Source organism: Rhinoraja longicauda, chromosome 6, assembly GCF_053455715.1.
Source record: "Rhinoraja longicauda isolate Sanriku21f chromosome 6, sRhiLon1.1, whole genome shotgun sequence".
In the NCBI taxonomy this organism is placed as follows: Eukaryota; Metazoa; Chordata; class Chondrichthyes; order Rajiformes; family Arhynchobatidae; genus Rhinoraja; species Rhinoraja longicauda.
Genome location: NC_135958.1, coordinates 40,962,450 through 40,975,174, shown reverse-complemented (window position 1 = coordinate 40,975,174; position 12,725 = coordinate 40,962,450). Strand labels below are relative to the sequence as shown.

Genomic DNA, 12,725 nt, shown 5'->3' with positions numbered 1-12,725 from the left:
ATTTTCTGGGAATGGACCAACCTATTTTGAGACATTACTCAACAAACTGAGTGGAATCAGAACAGGAAAAGGTTTTTTTTTCTGATATCTCATGAGATCAAGCCATGCGGTTAATATTATAGTTTAATGCAATTAAATACCAATGTATTGATCTTGCACTATAATTCTTCAAACAATTCTCTCCCTATTGGTGACTTTGGTGAACAATTCTCCCTGTGTCGGTAAGTGATGAGAAATATGAGTTTTTAATAAGTGCAAAGGAACAGCTGAGACTGTTGCCTTGAACTCTCTCTATCTGTTTTGCAGCAGGAAGAGATTGCTTCCATATTTAGTAGATGAGATTTCCTTCATATTTAACACATGTTTTTAATAAACTACAGGTGGAATTTCATTATAAATCTAAGTTAATCGTGATAGTTTTTTTTTCTCCTCGTTAAGATCTTGAATGTATTTGTGGGATGACTAGTCTTGTATACACTGGAATTTAGAAGGATGAGGGGGGATCTTATTGAAACATATAAGATAATTAGGGGATTGGACACATTAGAGGCAGGAAACATGTTCCCAATGTTGGGGGAGTCCAGAACAAGGGGCCACAGTTTAAGAATAAGGGGTAGGCCATTTAGAACGGAGATGAGGAAGAACTTTTTCAGTCAGAGAGTGGTGAAGGTGTGGAATTCTCTGCCTCAGAAGGCAGTGGAGGCCAGTTCGTTGGATGCTTTCAAGAGAGAGCTGGATAGAGCTCTTAAGGATAGCGGAGTGAGGGGGTATGGGGAGAAGGCAGGAATGGGGTACTGATTGAGAGTGATCAGCCATGATCGCGTTGAATGGCGGTGCTGGCTCGAAGGGCTGAATGGCCTACTCCTGCACCCATTGTCTATTGTCTATTGTCATTTATCCCCAAAGCTATTTAGCACACATTATCAGGCCCTATTCTCTGTTAAAACTGCTTTGTGTTCCAGAAATACCCTGGAAAATGAAAAGAGCCCTTGGCATATTTCTGTATAATTTATTCTTTTAAATTCATTGTTGATGTCCCACCCCTTCGTGCAACTTGTTCGGTATGAATGGGTGATTTGGTTGCCCTTACCTCATCCCCCCCCAATTATTTGCCCAGCAAGCAAAGATTTCTTTGGCATCATCTCCAGTCTCCCACCCAAGTTCCAGGCATGCACCTTAAAGCAACTGGCCCAGACGGAGTTCCTGGACGTGTCCTTAGTAACTGCACGGACCAGCTAGCGGGAGTGTTCGTGGACATCTTTAATCTCTTCCTTCTCTGTTCTGAGAAACCCACCTGCTTAATACATTTCAGGTCGATCAAATCCCGAACAAACAGACTTAAGAACAGTTTTTACCCCAGGGCCATACGAGAACTGAACACTACCTTTGCACTAGGCAACACCGTTAAAAAATCTTGTACTTAATATAATTGTATTTAATTGTATTTATGTATTTATTTGTTTTTGCATTTATTGCATATATGTTTGTACGCACCGTCAGGATTGGCTATTTTTTAATTTCGTTGTACTCGTTGCAATGACAATAAATGAATATTATTATTATTATTATTATTATTATTATTATTATAAGGGGGAAGTCTTTTAGGACCGAGATGAGAAAGTTTTTTTTCACACAGAGTGTGGTGAATCTGTGGAATTCTCTGCCACAGAAGGTAGTTGAGGCCAGTTCATTGGCTATATTTAAGAGGGAGTTAGATGTGGCCCTTGTGGCTAAAGGGATCAGGGGGTATGGAGAGAAGGCAGGTACAGGATACTGAGTTGGATGATCAGCCATGATCATTTTGAATGGCGGTGCAGGCTCGAAGGGCCAAATGGCCTACTCCTGCACCTATTTTCTACGTTTCTATGTTTCTAAGAAGACCACCAACATCTCAGTGCTGAATAAAAGCAAGATCTCATGCGACTACAGTCCCCAGTGGCCCAGACATCCACCATCATGAAATGTTTTGAGAGGCGGGTTATGGAACACATTAAATCCAGTCCACCCAGCGGCCTTGACCCACTGCAGTTCACCTACCATCACAACAGGTCCAAGGACGATGCCATCGCCCTAGCCCTACACTCATTCCCAGAACACCTGGAGAAGACAGACATCTGCGTCAGACTATTTGTCATTGATGACAGCTCTGCCTTTAATACCATTGTACCATCCATGCTCATCGACAAACACGCAGGACTTGTCAGCACTCTTCTCTGCAACTGGATCCTCGACTTCCTGACCAACAGACCCCAATCAGTGAGGATGGGGAGCAAATCATCCTTCACGATAATCCTCAACACTGGTGATCGGCAAGGATGCGTTCTCAGCCCCCTTCTTTACTCCTTGTACGCCCACAACTGTGCAGCCATCTACAAAACTAATTCAATTTTGAAATTCGCAGACGACACCACCATTGTGGGCCAGATAACAAATAATGATGAGGCAGAGTACAGGAAGGTGTTTGGGAACCTCATGTCCTGGTGTCGAATGTCAACCTTTCTCTCAATGTTAGCAAGACAAAGGAGATAGTGATCAACTTCAGGAAGCAAAGCAGTTGCACCCCAGTTTGCATTGACAGTGTTAAAGTAGAGATGGTAGGGTAAGCTTCAAACTCCTAGGAGTCAATATCACCAACAACTTCTCCTGGACCACCCGTAATGAAGCAATGACCAAGAAAGCACACCAATGCATCAACCTCCTTACAAGGCTTAGGAAGTTTGGCGTGTCCCCGACAACTCTCACCAACTTCTACAGATGTACCATAGAAAGTTTTTGTCAGGATGCATCACAGCTTGGTTTGGGAACAGCTCCATCTAAGACCGCAAGAAAATGAAGCGAATTGTGGACGCAGCCCAGACCATCACATTGCCCCAAGGGGACAAATAAAGTATTTTTGAACTTGAACTTGAACAAACCAACCTCCCTTCTATTTATTCCCCTGACTCCATTTACACCTCACGCTGCCTCAGCAAGGCCAGCAGCATAATCAAGGACGAGTCGCACCCTGGCCACTCCCTCTTCTCCCCTCTCCCATCGGGCAAAAGGTATAGAAGTGTGAAACCGCACACCTCCAGATTCAGGGACAGTTTCTTCCCAGCTGTTATCAGGCAACTCGATCATCTTACCACAACCAGAGAGCAGTGCTGAACTACTATCTACCTCTATGGTGACCTTCCGACTATCCTTGATTGGAATTTGCTGGCTTTACCTTTGCACTAAACGTTATTCCCTTATCATGTATCTGTACACTGTAAATGGCTCGATTGTAATCATGTATTGTCTTTCTGCTGACTGGTTAACACGCAACAAAAGCTTTTCACTGTACCTCGGTACACGTGACAATAAACTAAACTGAACTGAATCGTGCAGGTGTAGAAGTTCAAGGGAATGCTTGTGGGAATGCTGAACCTTGTAAGCCTCCTGAAAGTGATGTGGTCCGTTGATCACTGCGTCATTGTGAATGGGCCATGTTGGGTGGCAGGTGATATGGGTGCCGAGGAATTTGGGGTTTTTAACCACCTCATGACCAGTACCGTTGATTGTTCACGCCCTCCCCACCTTGGCTTCCTCAGGTCAACAACCAGCTCTTTCGTCTTGCTGACTGACACCAAGGGCCAGGCTGTTTTTCTGACACCGTGTCTCAAGGTTCTCGATCTCTTTGCTGTATTCTGTGGCATCATCGGTGTTGATCCGGCCGACAACCGTGGTATCATCATCGAACGTAAAGATTGAGTTGGCGTTGTACTTGGCTGCACAAACCATGGGTATACAGGGAGTGGAGCAATGCCTCCCTGGCTGCAGTCTTCAACGTGACTCTTGAAGATCTTTCTGCCATCTGCCCCAAGACCTCAATAGACAATAGGTGCAGGAGTAGGCCATTCGGCCCATCGAGCCAGCACTGCCATTCACTGTGATCATGGCTGATCATCCACAATCAGATCCCCTGTTCTTGCCTTCTCCCCATATCCCTTGACTCCACTATCTTTAACTCTAACTCTCTCTTGAAAACAATAGACAATAGGTGCAGGAGTAGGCCATTCGGCCCTTCGAGCCAGCACCGCCATTCAATGTGATCATGGCTGATCATTCACAATCAGTACCCTGTTCCAGCCTTCTCCCCATACCCCCTGACTCCGCTATCCTTAAGAGCTCTATCCAGCTCTCTCTTGAATGCATTCAGAGAATTGGCCTCCACTGCCTTCTCTGGCAGAGAATTCCACAGATTCACAACTCTCTGACTGAAAAAGTTTTTCTTCATCTCCGTTCTAAATGGCCTACCCCTTATTCTTTAACTGTGGCCCCTGGTTCTGGACTCCCCCAACATTGGGAACATGTTTCTTGCCTCTATACCTCCCCCCCCCCACCCCCCCCCCCACCTTTGATCTCTACCTCCCTGATGTAGTCTGGTCTTATGTATCTCCTCTTAATTTGATTTTTGAGAGTTTTTTAAATTACATTTTATATTCCTGAGGTTTGTTCATTCTGGGTTTCCTAATTGTGAAGTAGCCCTCACGCATGTTCCCTGCTTCCAAACTAATATTGGGTTATGTGGCTCCAGATCAGATCTTATCAACGCTTTCTGTTGTAATTTCTGATGTACTTTGATAAATGAAGATACATGCTTGAAGCTTGCAGAACTTTGCTGTTAAACTACATAAATGACTTACTTATTTTGTAGAAGGGTTTCCACATGTTTTGGGTGGGTTTTTATCTCATTTTAAAAAACATTTCAGTGTAAATTAGACTGAGGCTAGAGCATTGAATTATTTTAAAGTCAATGCATCTCCTGCAAGCCTTGCACTAAAAATGTTTTAGAAGTAAAATAAGTAGACACAAAAAGCTGGGGTAACTCAGTGGGTCAGACAGCATCTCTGGGGAGAAGGAATGGGTGACGTTTCGGGTCGAGACTCTTCTTCAGACTGATAGTCAGGGGAAAGGGAAATGAGAGATATAGACAGTAATTCAGAGTGATATAGAACAAATGAATGAAAGATATGCACAAACGTAACAATGATAAAGGATACAGGCCATTGTTAGCTGTGTGCTCAGTGACAACAAGTACAAACAATGAGACTCAACAAGCTGATTTTGAAACTGGTACGACTTGGGTGGGGGAGGGACGGAGAGAGAGGGAATGCAAGGGTTACTTGAAGTTAGAGAAATAATTTTTCATACCACTGGGTTGTAAGCTGCCCAGGCGAAACATGAGATGTTGTCCCAACAATTTGCGTTTGGCCTCACTCTGACAATGGAGGAGGCCCAGGACATAAAGGTCAGTGTGGGATAAAAAATTAAAAAAAAGTATAAGAAAATAACTGCAGATGCTGGTACAAATCGATTTATTCACAAAATGCTGGAGTAACTCAGCAGGCGATGGCCTGTACCCGAAACTTCACCCATTCCTTCTCTCCCGAGATGCTGCCTGACCTGCTGAGTTACTCCAACATTTTGTGAATAAATCAAAAGGTCAGTGTGGGAATGGGAAGGGGAATTGAAGTGTTTGGCAACCGGGAGATCAGGTAGGTCCAGGCGGACTGACCTGTGAGTAAACATTCCTTTGGTCAGAGAGTGGTGAATCTTTTGGAATACTCTCTCTTGGAGAGATGTAGAAAATGACTTCTGATAAAGAGGCTTCAAATGAAACTTATTTCTATTAACACAGACAAAATGTGTAGGAAGGAAGTGCAGATGCTTGTTTAAACCAAAGATAGACACAGAAATCTGGAGTAACTCAGCAAGTCAGACAGCATCTCTGGAGAAAATGACTAGGTGACGTTTCGGATCGAGGCTGCTTCTTCAGACTGAGTTAGGGGAAAGGGAAATGAGAGATATGGACAGTGATATAGAGAGAGATAGCTCATTTTCACCTAGCCCACAGCTAACAATGGCCTGTTTCCTTTATTATTTTTACTTTTTCACATATCTTTCTTTCATTTGTTCTATATCTCTATAAATCGCCGTCTATATCTCTCGTTTCCCTTTCCCCAGACTTTCAGTCTGAAGAAGGGTCTCTGAGACAGTGAAGAAAGGACAGGATGAAGTCTGAAATATTGGAACATTGAAGGGATTAAAGTTAAAAAGAGATGATGGTTTAATGGCAAAGGAACAAAGGATGGGACCAGAGGAAGTATCAATGGTAAAAAAAAAGATAATTCCAAATAGCTGTTGTCTGGGAGAAAAAGTGAGTTAAGAATTGGATCATTTAATGTTTTATTGGGATGGCTCTAAAGTTTATAATCAACAGATAAGCCTTACTGGGGAGCTTCCTTGAAGCATCAACAGCCAGTAGCAGAGGGTTGAGGTGGTGCACTGAATGGAGGTGTTCCGCACGTAGCCAGCCATTACACACTTGGTTTCCCCAAGAAGAACTGTTAGCTATGTTTCACCCCTTCCATTTTTGACGTACAGATATTTTGGATGATTCGGATCAGTCTGAATAGACAATAGGTGCAGGAGGAGGCCATTCGGCCCTTCGAGCCAGCACCGCCATTCAATGTGATCATGGCTGATCATTCTCAATCAGTATCCCGTTCCTGCCTTCTCCCCATACCCCCTGACTCCGCTATCCTTAAGAGCTTTATCTAGCTCTCTCTTCAATGCATTCAGAGAATTGGCCTCCACTGCCTTCTGAGGCAGAGAATTCCACAGATTCACAACTCTCTGACTGAAAAAGTTTTTCCTCATCTCCGTTCTAAATGGCCTACCCCTTATTCTTAAACTGTGGCCTCTTGTTCTGGACTCCCCCAACATTGGGAACATGTTTCCTGCCTCTAACGTGTCCAACCCCTTAATAATCTTATACGCTTCGATAAGATCTCCTCTCATCCTTCTAAATTCCAGTGTATACAAGCCTAGTCGCCCCAGTCTTTCAACATATGACAGTCCCGCCATTCCGGGAATTAACCTAGTAAACCTACGCTGCACGCCCTCAATAGAAGGGCCTGAAGAAGGGCCTCGACCTGAAACATCACCCGTTCCTTCTCTCCAGAGATGCTGCCTGACCTGCTGAGTTACTCCGACTTTTTGTGTCTTGTCCTCTATTTCAGATGATTGTTGGGCTGGAATAAAAGACATAGGGAGGTTTGAAGCCACGATGGGATTTGAAATTATGATTTCAAAGTATTTAAAGGCAAGATGCAGGTAAAATGGGAAGCTGTGGAGTGCAGGAATGACCACTCCAATGTGACTTGATGCAAATTAGGAGAGAGTGGCAGAGGTTAAGAGGTTGAAATTCATGGTGGTTGAAAGGTGTTTAGGAGCAATTTGAAAAAGACATGTCACACAACCAGAATCCCACAACACTCTCTCAATATCCACACAAGGATAGAGCAGTGCCTAATTCAAATTTTCATTTGAAATGCAGACATATTTTTGAAATGATGCTGATTGGTAGTAAATCAATGGGAATTCCATTGCCGGTATCAGTATTTTGCACAGATCTGCTGAACAAAATAGTGTAGATACACACAGAATACTGGAGTAACTCAGTGGGACAGGCAGCATCTCTGGAAAGTAGGAATGGATGATGTTTCAGGTTGAGACCCTTCTTCAGACTGAAGAATCTGAAGACTGAAGAGTCTGATGAAGGGACTCAACCCGAAAAGTCACCCGTTCCTTTTATCCGGTGATGTTACCTGTCCCGCTGAGTTACTCCAGTATTTTGTGCCTCTCTTCGGTGTAAACCAGCAACTGCTGTTCCTTCCTGTACAAAATAGTGCGGCTAATTGCCCTGAGATTACTTAATGCACAATATTGACAATATAACGCACAACATATGCAAATGACACAAAGCTGGGTGGCAGTGTGAACTGTGAGGAGGATGCTATGAGGCTGCAGGGTGACTTGGACAGGATAGGTGAGTGGGCAGATGCAGTATAATGTGGAAGAATGTGAGGTTATCCACCTTGGTGGCAAGAACAGGAAGGCAGATTATTATCTGAATGGCGTCAGATTAGGAAAAGGGAAGGTGCAACGAGACCTGGGTATGCTTGTACATCAGCCACTGAAAGTACGCATGCAGGTACAGCAGGCAGTGAAGAAAGCAAATGGCATGTTGGCCTTCATTGTGAGAGGATTTGAGTTTAGGAGCAAGGAGATCCTACTGCAGTTGTGTAGGGCCCTGGTGGGCGAGACCACACCTGGAGTATTGTGTGCAATTTTGTCTCCTAATTTGAGGAAGGACATCATTGCTATTGAGGGAGTGCAGTGTAGGTTCACAAGGTTAATTCTCGGGATGGCGGGACTATCATATGATGAAAGAATGGATCGACTGAGCTTGTATACACTGGAATTTAGGGGGGATCTTATAGAAACATCTAAAATTCTTAAGGGATTGGACAGGCTAGATGCAGGAAAAATGTTCCTAATGTAGAGGGAGTCCAGAACCAGGGGTCACAGTTTGAGAATTATGGGTAGGCCATTTAAGACTGAGATGAGGAAAAACTTTTTCACCCCAAAGTTTGTGAATCTGTGGTGTTCTCTGCCGCAGAAGGCAGTGGAAGCCAATTGACTGGATGTTTTCAAGAGAGAGTTCGTTATAGCTCTTGGGGCTAATGGAATCAAGGGATATGGGGGGGGAAACAGGAACGGGGTACTGATTTTGGATGATCAGCCGTGATCATATTGAATGCTAATGACATTTTTCCTGCATCTAGCCTGTCCAATCCCTTAAGAATTTTAGATGTTTCTATAAGATCCCCCCTAAATTCCAGTGAATACAAGCTCAAAAGGCCGAATGACCTACTCCTGCACCTATTTTCTATGTTTCTATGTTTAATATTCAGGGGCATTGTGAGACATGTCCAAGAATCTGATGTTCCTCACAGTACAGTCTGTCCATTAGTTTTATACCCAAAGAACTGGTGCGGTAATGGCAACAGCAATTGTTTGATTTGGTATTTTAAATGTAACCATATTACACTTTATTTACACATTTAAACTGTACAATCCTGCAGCTCATGTATCATATATAATAAGAAAGCGAGGGTGAAATTAAACCTTGCAAGCTAGATTTCATTGTCTGTTGAAAATGAATGAATCTGCCAGGATAGTAATGTTTTTTTTTAACATTTGTCCCTTTTGCCTGTGGAGGAAGAAAGATGGGGAAAGAGTCGACGTGGTTTCCGAATTTGATTGCCGTTCATAATTTCTGCGGTAGAATGCATAATGATTGATTTGGGGTGAAAAGGGGCTCTGGTTTTGATGGTGCAACCCCCCCAGCCCCCCGCCCCCCCCAAAGCACTGAATGACACCACTCACTCAGCCCGCACGCCCGCGTAACCAAGCAGTAATTCTGAAATACTTTATTTTCACGATGCTGGAAATGAACCTGTTAAAGCAATTATTTAATCAGGAACCTCCCCACAATTGACAATTATAAGTTGTATTTCTCGTAATCTCTCAACGGACTCTTTTGTTTGCACAAGTAGATCTACTAAATCATATCTTAAGAATGAGAATTTATAAAACATTAATTATGTTAATTTTGATAATCATTTTTTATTCAGTGCGAATGGCCAAATTTAAATGCTATTATTGCTGTAATAACAATTGAAAGTTGGCTTGTCTTGCAGTGTAGCCTTTGTCCTTATTTCTGATTGAGGCCAATTAACCCTATTAAAATTGGTAAGAGCATAAGAAATTAATTTTGCTTGAAATTTAAATTAAGAAATTAAATGCCTGGCTTAAGCTTGGTCATCCTTGGCAATACTCAAAAGCTGAGTTTGTGAGATTCTGAGAATCAATTTTTTAAACTTGAATATGCAGACCATTCTTGGCTTCAAAAATGAAGTTAAGTATTTAATTTATGCTGACATTAACTTTGGGTAGTGTTATTGAGCAGCCTAGTAAAATTTAGAAAATTGAAGCCTTGATCATAAAAATAATTTTACATAACATTATTGATGGAATTGGTGGAATTCTCTGCCTCAGAAGGCAGTGGAGGCCAATTCTCTGAATGCATTCAAGAGAGAGCTAGATAGAGCTCTTAAGGATAGCGGAGTCAGGGGGTATGGGGAGAAGGCAGGAACGGGGTACTGATTGAGAATGATCAGCCATGATCACATTGAATGGCGGTGCTGGCTCGAAGGGCCTCCTCCTGCACCTATTGTCTATTCATGTCCAAAAGTCCAAAAGACTTTTGGATGACAATAAAGATTATTTTTGGATGACAATAAAGGTTATTCTGATTCTGATTCTGATTAAAAAATAACAATACATTCCATACAATTTCTGCACACCTGTAATTATTTCCCTCACTTTTATCGGCGATCCTGATATTTAAATATAGAAACCGGAGTTCTCTACTAATTAAATTCATGTACAGTAGTCCCTTAATAGACAACCAGTAGAAAACCTTAGCTTAAATTCAGACACAATGTGCTCAATAGTTTCCTTCAGAACTGTAATTACTATGGTCAGACACTACTGCAAAATATTTTTTTATAGAAATGATCTTTATATAGATTAACAGGAGACATGATCATTTGTGGAGCTGAAGGGCTTTGATGTTAAATCGAGAAGCCTTCTCAAACGCCATATTCTTTGTGTCACTGTGTGTGAGATTGAGCAGAGAATTTTATTTTTATTTCAAGGTTCCGTTGATGAAATGGAGAAAGGAGAGGAGAATCTAACTGATGACAACGATATGTCTGAAAGGGAAACAGTAGCTTCAAACCACGATGAATCAGCAGACTGTGATACATCAAGTTCTTTTTATAGTGAAGGTAATATGATGCTACAATTATCAATTCTCATCTCTTTTTTTGCAAGTTAGGTTTTGAAATCCCAAAATTTAATGTCACTACCGCTAAATATGATATCATAAGTAAATTACAAAAGTTTCTCAGTTGTAGCATATCGGTTTATCAGCTCCTGCTCCTTTTCCCTCCCCTCATTCTACGCCAAACTACCTATTATTCCCGAGCATGGATCTACCCTCAGACTCCGTGAGACCAGAAATCACTACTCCTTTCATAATTCTCTCCTGAGTAGTTATTTGGTTGTGAATATGTTTGTAAAAGTTACGCATGTGTAAATGCCAAGCTTTGTTGTGAGTTTGTGTGCAAGGTATTTTAGTTTGATAAACTTGGCAGTAATGAAAATCATCTGATTTTTCTCTTCACATAACTTGAACAGTAAACATGTTCCAGATAGAACAATGAAATTCTTACTCACAGCACACAACAGAATAGGTAAACAGAGTGCACTGCAAACAATATAATAAAAAGTTCAGTGTATGTACATGCACACTCTCTCGATGTAGTTCAGAGCTTACTTGAGATTGTAGTAATTAATAGCCCAATGGCTGTGGGGAAGATGCTGTACCTGTACCTTACAGTTTTCAGGCTCCTGTACCTTCTTCCTTATGGCAGGGATGGAATGAGTGTGTGACCAGGATGGTGTGGGTCTCTGATGAAGCTGGCTGCCTTTTTGAGGCAGTGACTCCTGTAAATCCCTTCGATGGTGGGGAGGTCAGTACCCGTGATGGACTGGGCAGTGTTCACAACTTTTTGCAGTCTTCTTCATTCCTGGGCATTCAAGTTGCCGAAACAGGCCGTGCATAAACAGGAATTGACTGGGTCTTGGCAACATTTAGCTTGTCAACTAATTGACCATTTTACCCTTTAGTAAACAACAATTTCTTTGTCCATTTTCAGCATGATTCCATTGCCATCCTGTAATAACTTACCATTATAGTGCCCATAAAAAAAAAAAAATCACATTGTCTATAAAACACTTTGATGGTTTGAACATACTTCAGAGATCCATAAATTTTATTTGATGTGCAATGCCTACAGTAACAATTGAAAGTTTAAAATATATAATTCGCATTCGTCTATATTCCCTACATTTCTTATAAAATGTGTACATTTTATACAAAATAAATGGAATGTAGAGAATGAAAATCAAAAAACCTGCAGATGCTGAAACTATGACATTAAAAGAAACAAAAGCTCAATTGGTCAGGTGGCATCTGTGGCCGGGTTGGTGGGGGGGGGGGGGGGGGGGGGGGAAACAGTTAAGGTTGAGGACCTTTGATTAGAAATAGAAAAGAGAGTTATTTGTAAGTTGTAGTGGTGGTGGAATGAATAAGACTAGGGGATATCACTAAGGTGGGGCCAGGATTGCCAGAGTGATAAACAGATGATAAAGCCATCTGCTGATAGATTAATGAGAGCTGTTTTTGAGAGATGGGGAGAGAAAGAGCAAGAGGCAAAATACAAAGGGACATGTAAAAGCTGTACAAGGCGGGTCCGAGCTACAGTAAATGCTCAGCAGGTCGTTCTGTCTAGTTGAAAGAGTGGAGTAAATATTGCAATTGAGTTAGCTACAACAGCTTTGACCAGTTGTTGTGCAAGGCGAGTTAATGAAATACCTGAAATTGTTGAATTGTAGGTGGCTGATCATCCAGAATCAGTACCCCGTTCCTGCCTTCCCCCCATATCCCTTGATTCCTTTAGCCCCAAGAGCTATATCTCAGTCTCTCTTGAAAACATCCATTGAATTGGCCTCCACTGCCTTCTGTGGCGGAGAATTCCACAGATTTACAACTCTCTGGGTGAATACATTGTGAAATACAGTGAAAATCTTGCCATCTAATCAAATCATACCACACAAGAGTACATTAGATCCTCTTCTGGAACAGCCTGCAGGGAGTTGCCACATTCCAGGGCCATCTTGCAACTTCCAAGTCTGTGAAATGTCCAATCTTGGCACAAGGGGAA

At 42.1% G+C, this 12,725-nt stretch overlaps 1 protein-coding gene across 1 annotated transcript in view; it reads left to right on the top strand.

Moving 5' to 3' along the window:
• LOC144594411 (zinc finger protein ZFPM1-like) overlaps positions 1-12,725 on the top strand; it is a 232,677-nt gene that overhangs the window by 62,680 nt on the left and 157,272 nt on the right. Inside the window, 1 exon segment of the mRNA XM_078400864.1 lies at positions 10,593-10,724. Within this exon segment, the coding sequence (XP_078256990.1) occupies positions 10,593-10,724 (132 nt within the window).